The 13,439-nt window shown below is 39.4% G+C and overlaps 1 protein-coding gene across 2 annotated transcripts in view; it reads left to right on the top strand.

The window, feature by feature from the left end:
- The window catches only part of SLC6A1 (solute carrier family 6 member 1), a 558,279-nt gene that overhangs the window by 463,906 nt on the left and 80,934 nt on the right, over window positions 1-13,439 (top strand). For both annotated transcript variants that reach the window (XM_085624874.1, XM_085624873.1), the window contains 2 exons: window positions 4,182-4,313; window positions 10,065-10,167. In XM_085624874.1, the coding sequence (XP_085481000.1) occupies window positions 4,182-4,313; window positions 10,065-10,167 (235 nt within the window). The remainder of the gene's footprint in view (window positions 1-4,181; window positions 4,314-10,064; window positions 10,168-13,439) is intronic.

Raw genomic sequence — 13,439 nt, 5'->3', positions numbered from 1 at the left:
AAAAGGGGGAAGGGAGACAGCCTGTCTCCTGTCCTGCAGGTAAGAGTGAAACCAAAGCAAAGCTGTGCCTTCCACACCAGCTTCCCTGAGTCTCAACAGCAGTGTCCTGTGGTTGACCGTATCGAATGCGGCGGACAGGTCCAGCAGTATCAATGCCACTGACTGGCCCCTGTCTGCACGCATGCGAAGATCCTCCATGGCTGTTAAAATCGCCGTTTCGGTCCCTTGGGCAGGACGGAAGCCGAATTGGAGATCGTCCAGAAGGTTGTTCTGCTCTCTCTCTCTCTCTCTCTCTCTCCTTTTGTCTCTCTCTCCCTCATTCTGGATCCAGATTCTGATCTCCTGAGCTGATCTTGCACCCAACTCAAAATATGTTCCCTCTGACTCCCACAGTCCCACTTTCTGGTGAGTCCACAGTGGTTACTGCTGACACTCTTCTTTCCATGAAAATTGGCCACACACAAAGGGGCCCATTAGGATTTTGGGTGTATCGTCACTGCCCGCATGGCGGAGGCGATCCGCCCTACATCCTTCCCTGCCTGCCACCCATTTACTCCCCGCCATATTAGTATGGCGGGGGTACAGCAGCGGATGGGACGACCGTCCGCCGCTTTTCCGCCCGGTCGACAAGTCGGCTGGGCGATAAAGGGTTTAATATGGTGGCGGTGTCTGCTAGACACCACCATCCATATAGCATGGGGGCAGAAAATGCCCTTCCGTGGCGGAGTTGCTGCCACGGAAAGGCATGCAGAATTCTTTTTGGGGGCCCATTGAGGGCCCTTTGGGTATTGGGGGGTTGGGGGGAGCACATGGGACATGGGACAGGGTGGCAGGCACCTCGCGGTGCCTGTCACCTTGTGCATGACAATGCACGCAGTGCATTACCAGCATTGTGGCGGGCGGTGCTGTGAGCACCGCCTGCCACAATGCTGGGAATGGAGGATGCCACCGCCACAGTGGCGGTGGCATCCTAATCGCTGGTGCGGGACCGCCGCACCACTTGCGGCCGGTCCCAGCACCGCTAGGGTGGCGGGCAGACGGAAGTCCGCCCGCCATCCTAATGGGCCTCATAGTGTGGTTGTTGAGATAGGGTTTAGAAGATGGCCAAAGTCCATGTGACTTTACTAGATTTGGAGTGGAGACAAATAGTCATGTGACACATATCATAGGCTGACACGTTGTGTGCTTTAATGTTACAGTAAGACCCTGCCAATGGTTTGACTAGCTACCACTTTAAATATCTTGAGATGAGCAGTGCTGCCTTCTTTAGCAAGACCATAACGTCTGAATGAGACACTGGGTTTGCTTTACCTCCATGAGCTATTCTAGGGAGTTGGTGAGCTACTAATAGCTCCCAAGCTACTCGATTCAATTCCTTCTTTTTGTCATGTTCATTGCTCCTTCAGTCACTTTTTGCCTCTCAATAATTGCCTATTTCTGCTGCTATATAAATTTGGTAAAGAAATAGTTGTAACATTTGGATGAGTAGACCCCTGCACGGATTTCAATACAACCCTACGGTCCTAAAAGAATGCTGGGAGAATCATGTGTCATTAAAAAATGATCATTTATTCTCTTTACTATCTGATATTAACCATAAATCTCCACTTGCATTAACAGCATTTCCAAACTTACTATACTTACCTAATGATATAATGAAATGGCCAGGGTGAAACGCCGTGGGAATCTCGCTGTGGTCCATAGAGAACAAAACAATCGAATATACTGTTTCTTTTAAGTATATGTCCTAAATAACACAACTTCCGCTAATTCGTTTTGAAATCTATTATTCACCGTAGTTCTGTTACTGTTGTTTGCAGTTATTCATCTTTTTTGGTGCCTCTAATTGTAGGTAGATTTATAAAGGTCAATTCTGTAGCAAGAATGCTAGAGAAAATAATGAACACAGAAATTAGTTATATTGTTATGTATTGTCTCATGGGCAACATTAAAACCACCCATGGCTACAATTAGTCTGATATGTTAAACCACACACCATGTTCTATTTTTCAAGCCATGGATTTAAAAATGCCAGATTAGTTACTTAATCGTAATGGATGTATTGCCATGTTTACAATAATCATGGAGAGTTTCTCTCCAGTCAAAGGTATTAAAATTATAATTAAATATGGTGATGTAGCCCATTCCAAATTAGAGAACCACCTGATTACCTGCCCTTCGCTAATTTAGCATCTGGAAAGACACAAGTAAGAATTCCTGTTTGTCAAAGGAGTTCTACAATGAGGTCTCCAGAAGAAAAACCTTATTTTGATGTCATCACGTATTTTTGCCTATCATGGTAGGGTTGGAATGCGAAAGAATATAGCCCCGGGCATAAAAATTGAATTGCCACCAATCAGCAAATTAGAAAGCTTAAAAAGTTGCTCATGTTTTCAAATCGGGGCAATTTTGGACTTGTATGGACAAGCTGGATAAGGGTTTTGCAATGGATGTAAGAATGTATGAATTTGAGCTTGCTGCAGGCAATATTGCTTACAAAATCAGAGAATTTAATAGTAATAACCAGCCATGTAGATAAAAAAAACAGGCCCACAAACAGGCATAAAATTGGCCCACAAACTGACATGTGAGGTGAGCCCATCGGGCACGGCCAGATTGCCCAACAGCCAGTCCAACCCTGTATCTGAGTCATTACTGTATTACTCCAAAATATTAAGAAGATCCAGATGTCAACACAATCTCATGGATCATTACACTGTCAAGCTGTCTCTTGAAAGTATGGTACTTGTTATTACAGGGGTAATTTTGACAGAAACATTTCTTTGCAAAGTGCTGACTACCCATGTCATAATTCAGCGTTCCGTATCCGCACAACTCTTTAAGGAGAAACGCTTGGTATTCACTAACTCACATAGAACTAGAGCCACCGTCTTAGAATCTTTTGCACCTGGTTCATAAAATGTTATGATAAAATCTCCTAATTTCCCTTGGGAGCACAAGAGAGGCAAATGATGGGTGAACATTGTGCTTTGAAGTACAATGTGTCCCAGAACCCTAACATGCATGCCAACATTTGGCGTCACAGAAAATTGACTGTCAGAACCCCTTTCAGAGGGCCATGGGGAAAGCTGGAATTACTGGGCCTAACTTTGGTGTCTGAAGTCTTGGAGATCAGCCTAATATGGGCTTTTATCAACTGGGACAAGTACCGGTTCAGCACTTGACACTCAGTTGTAGCGCGGGTCGAGCAGCCCAAGGCTTCATGGGGCGGTGGTAGGTTTGGAGTGAGCACAGACGCACAACTCAAAATACATCCAGCAAACCTAAAAATTATTAGTCAGTCAAACACTTACTGTTATGTTAACAGGAGCATTTATGTACTAACACAAAGCACAATGCAACAGACTACAAACAACGTACACAGTCTTAGCTCTTAGTCTGTGGCACAACCACTCATTCAGATAGTATGTAATGTCATCCGCCACTTCCATGACTGGAGACTCCAAACCACAGCAGAGGTAACAGCAAAGAGTGTAGCAAGCATTTTCTCCTCTTCCTCTCTCTACACATTGATCGCATCCATCATATTAGCTTCATATCGGGTCCAATGTTTATCCAAGTTCTTTCAGTAAGCGTAGTAAATGGATTTTATCCTCGATTTCGTTAGTGCTCAAATGTATACGAAAACACTTAATTGACAAAAAATGTATGAACCTAAGTTTCTGGAACAACATTGCAACTTAACCAAATCAAATTTAATGTTTGGGATTTTAGGGAGAAAATATATCATGAAATAATACTAAATTATGATATGTTTCTTGTTACCAAAGGGGTGTGAAATAGAAATGTGACGATAAGACGATATGTTGACAAACTAAGGGCCATATTATCAAGGAACGGCGATAACATTATCGCCGCTTTAGCGGTAGGAAACTGCCGCTAAAGCTGCGATAATGGGCTTGATAATATGCCTTTGAGAATTCCCATAGAAGCCCAGGTTCACACCAGAACCTGGGCTTCTATGGGCATTCACAAGGGCATATTATCGAGCCCATTATCGCCGCTTTAGCGGCAGTTTCCTGCCGCTGAAGCGGCGATAATGTTATCGCCATTCCTTGATAATATGGCCCTAAGAGACTTGAGGACAGTTTGCTTTGCAAAAACCATTAATAATCGTATGAATTTTAAGAATGTTTCCTTCTTTTCCATTTTTTTTCAAGTTTTGCACAGTGGAAGGGTTTATCACTGCTCTAGTCGATGAATTTCCCAAGCTATTGCGAACCCGACGAGAAATCTTCATTGCTGTTGTCTGCGTTATTTCCTACTTGATAGGTCTTTCCAATATCACTCAGGTAAGCCTGAAACTTATTTTTCCTCTAATTGCAAAATAAGGCTTTTGGGCAATCTTTATTTAAGTAGGCTCTTTGGGTGGAAGGAAAGCCGTGCAACTTTCATATTTCAAGCTTACGTAGAACTCAGAGGCAGTATTTCAGCAGGGTTCGTGTCTCAGCGTGATTGTTGGTTGCCATGGTGCCAGGTACTTCCAGATACAGTGCAAAAGAGTACGAACGAACATCACTTAAACTCTATAAAGACCGCAACCATACAGAGTCAAGGCCGATTCTCCCATGGCGCGATTTTTACCTGCTTCTGATTTGTATTTTGGGACCTCTGGCCCTACACAGAGCTCCTCAAGGCTTGTAAATAGAAGAACAATTAACATGGCTATGGCTTTGGTTGTAATGTATCTAAAGGTAATATATTTCATTTGGGAACGTTTCATAGGAGAAACATTTATATTTAAATGTGAAGGATAGGGATAGAACTAACAATATTTGAACACAATAACGCTGTTGATTGTGTCATCCTCATACACAGGAACAGCGCGAGAGATACAAACACAATTATACAATCATATTTCAGAAGTGAATCGGGCTGGATTGTTTTCTTTTTCAGGAAGGGATGCCTTCTTGTGCAAAAATAATCTAGCAAGGCAATTTCTTCTTTCTATACGTGATGCAGAATGCATCTCGCATAGAAATAGGAAGTATAAGGAGAAATATCGATATTTATCCTTGTTACACCTCACTTATGAAGACGTAGCATTTTGATGCTTTCCCAGGTTTACTAGCTGTAGTAAATCTGGGAATACAAAAGACAGAAATAGCTCAGCACACAACTCAAATTCATGTGTTTTAGACAGAAATATTTGTCAAAGACAATAAACAAACAAATATATGATATATCCCAAAAGATTCACAGTAAACTTCAGTATCTGGATGATGAATTTTTCTTTATTTTGTTGTTCAAATTATTCCGATTTAAAAGTACAGCATACAATTCATAGCCGACGCGGCGCGTTTCGTCCCTACGGGACTTCTTCAAGGCTCACAAATAATGCTTATAAAATCCAACACGAGTTAGAGTTTTCCCTTTTTCTTTCTGTAATTGTATGTTCAAAGCTCTAAGATCTCCATATTAACAAATGCCGCTATGAATTGTATGCTGTACTTTTAAATCGGAATAATTTGAACAACAAAATAAAGAAAAATTCATCATCCAGATACTGAAGTTTACCGTGAATCTTTTGGGATATATCATATATTTGTTTGTTTATTGACTTTGACAAATATTTCTGTCTAAAACACATGAATTTGAGTTGTGTGCTGAGCTATTTCTGTCTTTTGCATTTTTTTGGGTGACACCAAATATTAGGGACGCATGAAGGTCACGTCCCTGGCTCTTTGCACCATATTTTTGTTTATTCACAGCATTGTATTAGCTTGATTGGTGCAGGTTTTCTAGTGCCCTGATTTTCTCTCTGCTGTTTTGTATCATATAAATCGGGGAATACGCATAAATTCATGAGTGGATGCATGGGAACGCCCATGCTCCACAAATGGAACACCTCCCATATGCAGTGTAATGCAACGTCTTACATTTTGTTTACCAAGCCATATAAGGTGACACAAGTTGACCATTGCATGACTTAGTAAATACTACAGAACATTTTGCGTTGTGGCTGAGCCAAAAAAGCAGTACAGCCATGAAACAAAATGTTAGTAAATCGGGCCGAAATTTGCTGACTGACCATCCTTATCAAAATTATTGTACTGTATCAGCATCAAAACAATGCTCAGTAAAACAGATAAACTATATGTAAATATTATAAAATACAACTTGGGCTGTCACAGAGGTCAGGCCACACTAAAAAAGAAATATTCTACAATGCTTCACAATTTTACTATATTAATTATTACATTCTGAAATTATTTAAATTTTCATGGATATGTTCGAGAATATTGTAGACTTTGCCATATGCCAGTTTTAGAAAATTCCACACCAAAGGTGTGATAAACAAAAGAAAGTAGTAAGTCTCACCTGCAGATTAACTCCTTTGGGGTTTCGTAAACTTTCCCAGTAATACAACTGGAAAGCTGTGTCAGGTCCACATTTCCAGGTTTATTAAGTTCCCAGGGCTCCTCTAACCCCCAATGCATAACTGTATACAGTTTATAATTACGCACATTTAACCCTCAGTGCACATACTATTTTTTTTCCTTTCTTTTTTTTTCTATCTGGCAACTATCTTATTTATGGAGAAACCCCTTCCAGTACACCCCATTCACGTTTGGAGGTGATCCATTCCCTTACCCTCTTTGGAATGAGAGTCACTCAAGCCTTGTGCAGGAGAAACATCTCTGATCATTTCCAGGGGACAAGAGCTGATCAGAGTTTATGAAAGGCCCCAAAACTCACAAGATTATGGCCATTCACAATCTTACATGGCAACCCAGACCTTGCTATGTGCACTTCCCATCCCCTACATTGCGTTGACTACTTTGTAAACCTTCGCAGTCCTGGTGGTGAATTATGCAATAATGAAACCCTGTACCATGTCAGGAATCCTCCTGTGTATTCCCCACAGGAGTAAATGAACCAAATTTGTATGTAACCATAAGGTTACACTTGACAACGCCTCTGTGAGTCGGGTCAAAATTGTTTACAATGGTAAGTGACACCACCAGTAGATGTATAGCAAGTTTACTGTCACTGTGCGCTGCCTAAAGTTTCAAAGCAGCATCTTGTACGCTGCCACAATACGCAACAGCGCCAGAACACAACACATAATAGTCGCCCTTTATCAAACAATCTGTGATCCTTTGATTGGTGATGTTAGATCTCAAGCAATTGCTAAAGGAACATGGAAGAACTACAGACTGCACTGAATCCATTTTGAAAGGCTGTCAATGTGACAGGAGTCACGTACACAAAGATGTGCAGATTGCACCAGCAACAACATTTAAAATAATCTTTTAATGAATCGCAGGAGATTATATTTTCAAGCTCTGCTTTTATCCAGGGTTGTGTATTAAACTGGAAATACCAGAGGTCAAGTATAGCAGAGCCACTGACATTTGGAGTAAAGGGCTCCCAGAGGGGCCTGACTGTTCCCTGTCTCTCACTATACGTTGCAGTTTACAGATAGTGCGAATTTGCATGATTACAAAACGTGAGAAATTAAACCTATAGACTTTACGTAAAACCACTATTCCTTTATTGATGCGGAAGAGGATCAATTAAATCCATTATCCATGTGTGGGTCATCAGAGGCTGCTGCTTCACTCCAATCTGGAAAATGCAATTTGCATATCATATTGAAATATAGCCTCAAAAGTAATAGTTTACCAAATTATCAATTAGCGATGAACCGTAGCAGTTGATAAAGACAAACAACATTTTAAGGTGAATTTCTGTTACTAGTGTAGTGTTGATTTTTTTAATGAGTATATCTATGAATGTGTTCTGACAGGATAATATACTTACTGTTTTGTATATACTGTATATTGATTGAGGTTATAGTAATACAATGGCTCCAATTAAACTAGGCCCATGAAAATATAAATTACACTGGCATATTTTGCATAAATTCGGAAATTGCGTGTCACACTTGATACGCAAAATTCCCTAAATTACACTATTTTGCCACGTTGTGTTACAACGCCACAATTCACAGAAAAATTACATCACGGATCACAGGAACAAAATGAAAAACCAGAAAGTGAGTGGCTTTTGTTTGTAGCCACTGTTTTTTTCATGCTAAAATATAGTACAAAATTATAGATTTGCACTTTGAATTGTAACACACAATTTCGTAAATTTTTAGAGAACTTTTGTGTAATTATGTGAAAACAAATTATGCACATTTTACATACTCAGACATTAGCTGTAATGGGAGATCAGTCAAGAAAGCAGAAGAAAAAAACATCTTCCTGCAGCAGAAAAGTTGTATTCCCAGAAACAAATCGAGATAAACAGATGTTGGGTCAATATTTCCATTAGCACAGGTTTATTCCTCAGTCACATGTTGAGCGTGGAGTACAGGAAACCCAACCCAGTTTTTGGTTTGTGCAGCTTGCCTGGGTAAACTGATGCTTAATTTTCATGCTATTCTCTGTTACCATGTGTGAAACACAAAACCTCAGCCAGATTCATTCCCTTTTTTAACAATAAGCAAAAATGTAGTGGTAATATTAATGTACAAAGTATAAAACCCAAAAATGTGTCAATGGCCTTTTTATCTGAAATTTTAATCCATCAAAATATGGCTGAAATACATAACAATGCCAGAAAACTTTGAATAATTTTTTTACGATGTCATCATTTGTGTAAATCAACACAAATTGCACATTTAAGAGAAGGAAGTGTGCCTCTCAAATGGTGCCCGTTTGGTGAATTGTTTATAATACTATGAAGTACATGCAGGCCTTTCTATCCTTGCAGCAGGGTAAAGATTCCATTGCTTTCTGCCTCCGCAAATGCTGGGACAATTCAATTGCACAGTTTACTGTTGGGATGAGTTGAGGAGTGACTATAGTTTGTACGTGACTTTGGAAAAAATATGCTTAAGGCAGTTCTTTATGAAAGAAAATTCACTTCTAAACTATCCACTAAAACTTTTTTAAATGAACGCCATTCTCATTATGTCTAACACTTTCCTGCTGTATCTGCTCTTCATGTAAAAAAAAATAATAATAATAATTTAATCCTTTTTTACCACGATCACACAAATCGTGGAAATCCTTATTTCTTGTTTTATTTGTGAGTATGCAGAGATCTGGACTATATATCTTCTTTGTCTCTTCCTGTGCTCATATATCTTATTTCCATGTCAGTTTCTCTCTCCTTTAAATAGGCTATTGTTTACTTTAACATTGTCTTCTACCACTTCTTAGTGGCAGATATGCCTACAATAAAACATAGTATCTGTGCCCCTACTTAATCCATAATACATCTTCCTCTGACTATACCTTATAACCTCTAACTTTACCTATACCTTATTACCTCCATGCCTACCTCTGCCCTGTCACCTTGACTTATTTCTATAGCTATATACCCTATTACCTCTGGCCCTACCCAAGCCTTATTTCCTCTCCACCGTGGCTGTATCCTAGTATGCCTAAACCTGCTTCTATCCCACCACATCCACCATGCTCTACCCTAAAAACGTTAAACCTATGTACTCCAACACCTCACACTCCTCCCTTACCACCATACCTGTCATTTGTTCACCGTATATTTGCTTGTTTTATTTAATTGTATCCTTTATGAAGTGTCTTTTTATTTACGATCATATTATTATAGTGATAAGTGCTGCACTCATTTTGAAAAATCACTAACATTGAGTTTCACCAGCATGGAGGTATCATTTTGTGGTTTTTTTTCTGAATTGTGTTAGAGGTAACTGCAGACTTATTAATTTCAGGTATATTTATGGTACGGCATGTAACATTCAACATGCAGATTTAGCTATTTAAAGGGAAATAATCTTTGTACCTATCTGCCGTATTTTGAGGGACAAGTGTATGTGTGGCAGATTTATTTTTGATTGTTCGGTGTAGGTGAAATATCTGCTGCTGGCAGAAACCAAAAGATTACCTCCAAACACTAAACCGAATCAACATGGTTTTAAATCTGTTTTCGCCTCTTCTGGAAAATATCTGGGCAATGGCACATACACTGTATACAAATGTGATATATTTGAATTGATGGACTTATATTTGTACTATTTAAAGACCATTTATTTTCTTTGTTTTTTCTAGGGTGGAATTTATGTTTTTAAGCTGTTTGATTACTATTCTGCGAGTGGAATGAGTCTTTTGTTTCTAGTGTTCTTTGAATGCATCTCCATATCATGGTGCTATGGTAAGTATGGTTTCTATTACTAGAACACCCTTCTTTGTCTGAGAAATCTTTAATAATTCAGCTTAAGTTTGGTGGCTTTTTTGTCGACCTGCTAATTTTTTTTTATGTATCATACTTCAACCTATCAATTTCTAATGTTATAAGCTGGGCTGCACACAGGTGAGCTACTAGTAGGTAGCTGGAGAGCTACAGTAGCTCTCGAGCTACTGGTTGGAGACCCCTGTGCTACAGCTTGCCAATGTCTTCTGAATTTTGACAATTTTCAAATAACTTTCCATTTTATAGTTGTTTTTACATGTCTTTCTAAGCGGGTACAGTTTAGTATATTATTGGGGTTTTATTTTACTAAAACAAATCAATATATTACTCTCTTCCACCACTAATTTTTTAGATAAAATCGTAAAATTAATTTTACAGGACGGCTGTGATTCATAATCATCTCATTAACATTCTGTAGCATATCAGGCAATCAAACTTGCAATACAATAAATGTCAAAGACCCCTATTACATGGTACGCAGAACATAAATAACACATGCTTTTATGTGTGAATTTTGTTCTGCATATTTATAAGATGTTTGGTCTTTTGTCACCTGGTTTTACCATGTATGGGAGAACAAAATAGGATTTTTCCAGTCAGTAATTTCAGCCAGCACAATTCATTAGCTTTGACTGTAGCAGCAGCCATACCTTATTCCATATTTTTATTCAAATTGGTTGACCGCACAACTCTCTCCAGGCTAGAAAAATGTTTTTCCTTCCATCCCCTAGGCCCCAATTGCGCTCACTGATTTCCCACTCCACCCACAGGCCTGAACATGCATTTATGTTCTGCTGAGAGCAGGTAGTAAATGTATGTGGCAAAACCACATGGAATAGGGGATCCCATGTGCTTACGATCAGAACAAGCATTAGCAAGGACAATAGGTCTTAGCAATCCGAGATCTAGTGGCGTTGTCAATGTTAATGTTGTTGCGATAGTGCGGGTCATTAATACGATGGTGCACATCCCCACAGGGAAGGCACACATTCAACAGAATAAACAAGTAGGGGGAAATAATGAATGAGCGGTCTTCAGAGAAGCAGCGGAGCACGGCTGCTCCTGAAGATCTGCAGTAAACAAGGGCACTTGGTTCATTTACTCGACATAGAGAGAAGTTTAATGTATGCTTCCCCAATGGTCTACAGTATAAATATATTATTATTTGATCATATCCACACTCCTTTATGCACTTACATTTTTGTAATTCATCTCTGAATCAGTCCATAATAAGATTTGGGCTTTGGACTATTCATCTTGACCAAGGTAAATGCTCTGCTGGCTAGCAGGTAGATCAAAGCTTTCCCGGTACACCAAATATTCTGCCAGTCTGCGAACAGAGAGAGGCTGGCTGCAGTTAGTTCTTCCTAAAGGCTTCATTCCTGGGGTACATTATTGCGGTCCTCAGAAATTGCTGTTTTGGCCTGTTGTGTAGTGCCCGAGACACTCCAGGGTGGTCAAATACTGGAATTTTGTTAAAAAGGACAGAACAGTACAATACATCGTGGAGAAACACATGTGTTTAAATAGCCAACGGGGTATTTATAATGTGTGCAAATCCATCCCTAAAAACCTTTTAGAAATGTATGGAATCTTTCTTTCCTACCTTCTAAACCAATCTGGTAGAACTTCTTGTTGAGAAATTCCTGTTTCCTGTTTCAGCTCTATATAACGAGCTTGAGAACTGCTTCTCCTCGCATTGGAGTACAGTTGAAGGCTCATGCTCAACAATCCCTTTGCCTAGTTCCAGAGTTTCAGCGCTTTACTGGACACGGTGTTATTTTATGCATTTCCTACTGAATAATCTTTCTGCCATCAAGCAGTAATGATTGCCTTCTTCTGTCCAAGATTCCCCAGCCTAGTACAGAGCTTTTTTGCCCTGTAACTTTTCCCCCTTTTGGGATTCCTTCTTGCAGGCACTGTGCTCCTGCATGCTCCACATTTTGTGGAGCACAAGTGTCTACAGGAGGACATCACCCATGCCTCAGAAAAGCCAAGACTATTTTGAAGAAAACTCCACAGCATTCAAAATCCGAATGAAGTAGCTATGATCCTGACTGTGATATAGCTTCAGGCCTTGGCAAATAAAGAAAATGTTATGCCTTATGTTGTTTCAAATTCTCTTCACTTTTCTGGGAATATTTGGAAGATCCAACCATTTATTTTGTTTTCCAACCATGCCAGTTTTCTTCCGAAAGAACATAGATTGGATACTTGTTAAGCTTCTTAAGTGGGGACACCATGTCATGGGTTACCCATTTAGTACCTGCTGATGATTCTAGTCTAAATAATTATTTAGCTTTCCTGAATCCGTTTGAGGTTTGATAGAGAGTTTCCAACTTAAAAAACCTCTGTGAAATTGCAGATGAATATATGAATTTCCTATCTTATGTCACCAAATTTCATCAACTTGCTGCTGAAATGACCTGAGTTGAGAGAATACCTTTTGCCCTGTTTTGTAGGGAATTGAAAGAAGAAATAAAGAAAGAGTTGGTGACATTACCTAAAACCTTTTTGTAGCTATTGGAACTGGTCATCACAATCGAGCAGTAGTTGAGTGAAAGGAAGTCTGATGGAAGAAAGCCAGGGGGTTTACTTCTGGAATGGAACTTCAAAGTACAGAATACATAGCCCTGCCCTGAACCTAACCCAGTACACTAGTTGCTGCTACCCCTTTATAGTCAGGTGAGAGAGCAAAATAGTCAGCATAAAGACTTTTTAAACTGAAAGGTTTGTACTAAACCAATAGCATGCAAACATACAATTATATATTTCCTCAGTAGTGCATGAAATAGATTACAATATGTACAACTGAATAAAAAAAACCTTCTTAGTCAGAACATTCATGCAACTGCTCACTGTACACAATGCTGTTTCACTGCAAATGTCAAGAGAAAAGTTAAAGATGGATATGCTAGAGTGTGAGGAGCTCTTACCTCACATAGTCCCTGATAAGGTTTCATGGAGAGGAAACCATAGTGACTCCCTGTGTGAGACTTTATGTAATAAAAAAAATCATAGGCTTGTTTTAAAGAAATAAAAGCTTTGTGACTAAACAAAAGCCTAAAGAAATCTCCCTTTATTTGTAAGGGTCAGACACATAGAACGTATTTGACAAACATATTGTCAGCCCAACACCTGAAAATATACTTCAAAGAATGATTGCTCATTCATATCGACTTCTATTAGAAAGAGGATCATGGATAGATATACACTATGTTCTAAAATGCATT

The sequence above is a fragment of the Triturus cristatus genome, chromosome 9 (assembly GCF_964204655.1).
Source record: "Triturus cristatus chromosome 9, aTriCri1.1, whole genome shotgun sequence".
Lineage (NCBI taxonomy): Eukaryota > Metazoa > Chordata > Amphibia > Caudata > Salamandridae > Triturus > Triturus cristatus.
This window is presented reverse-complemented; position numbering and strand designations above follow the sequence as displayed.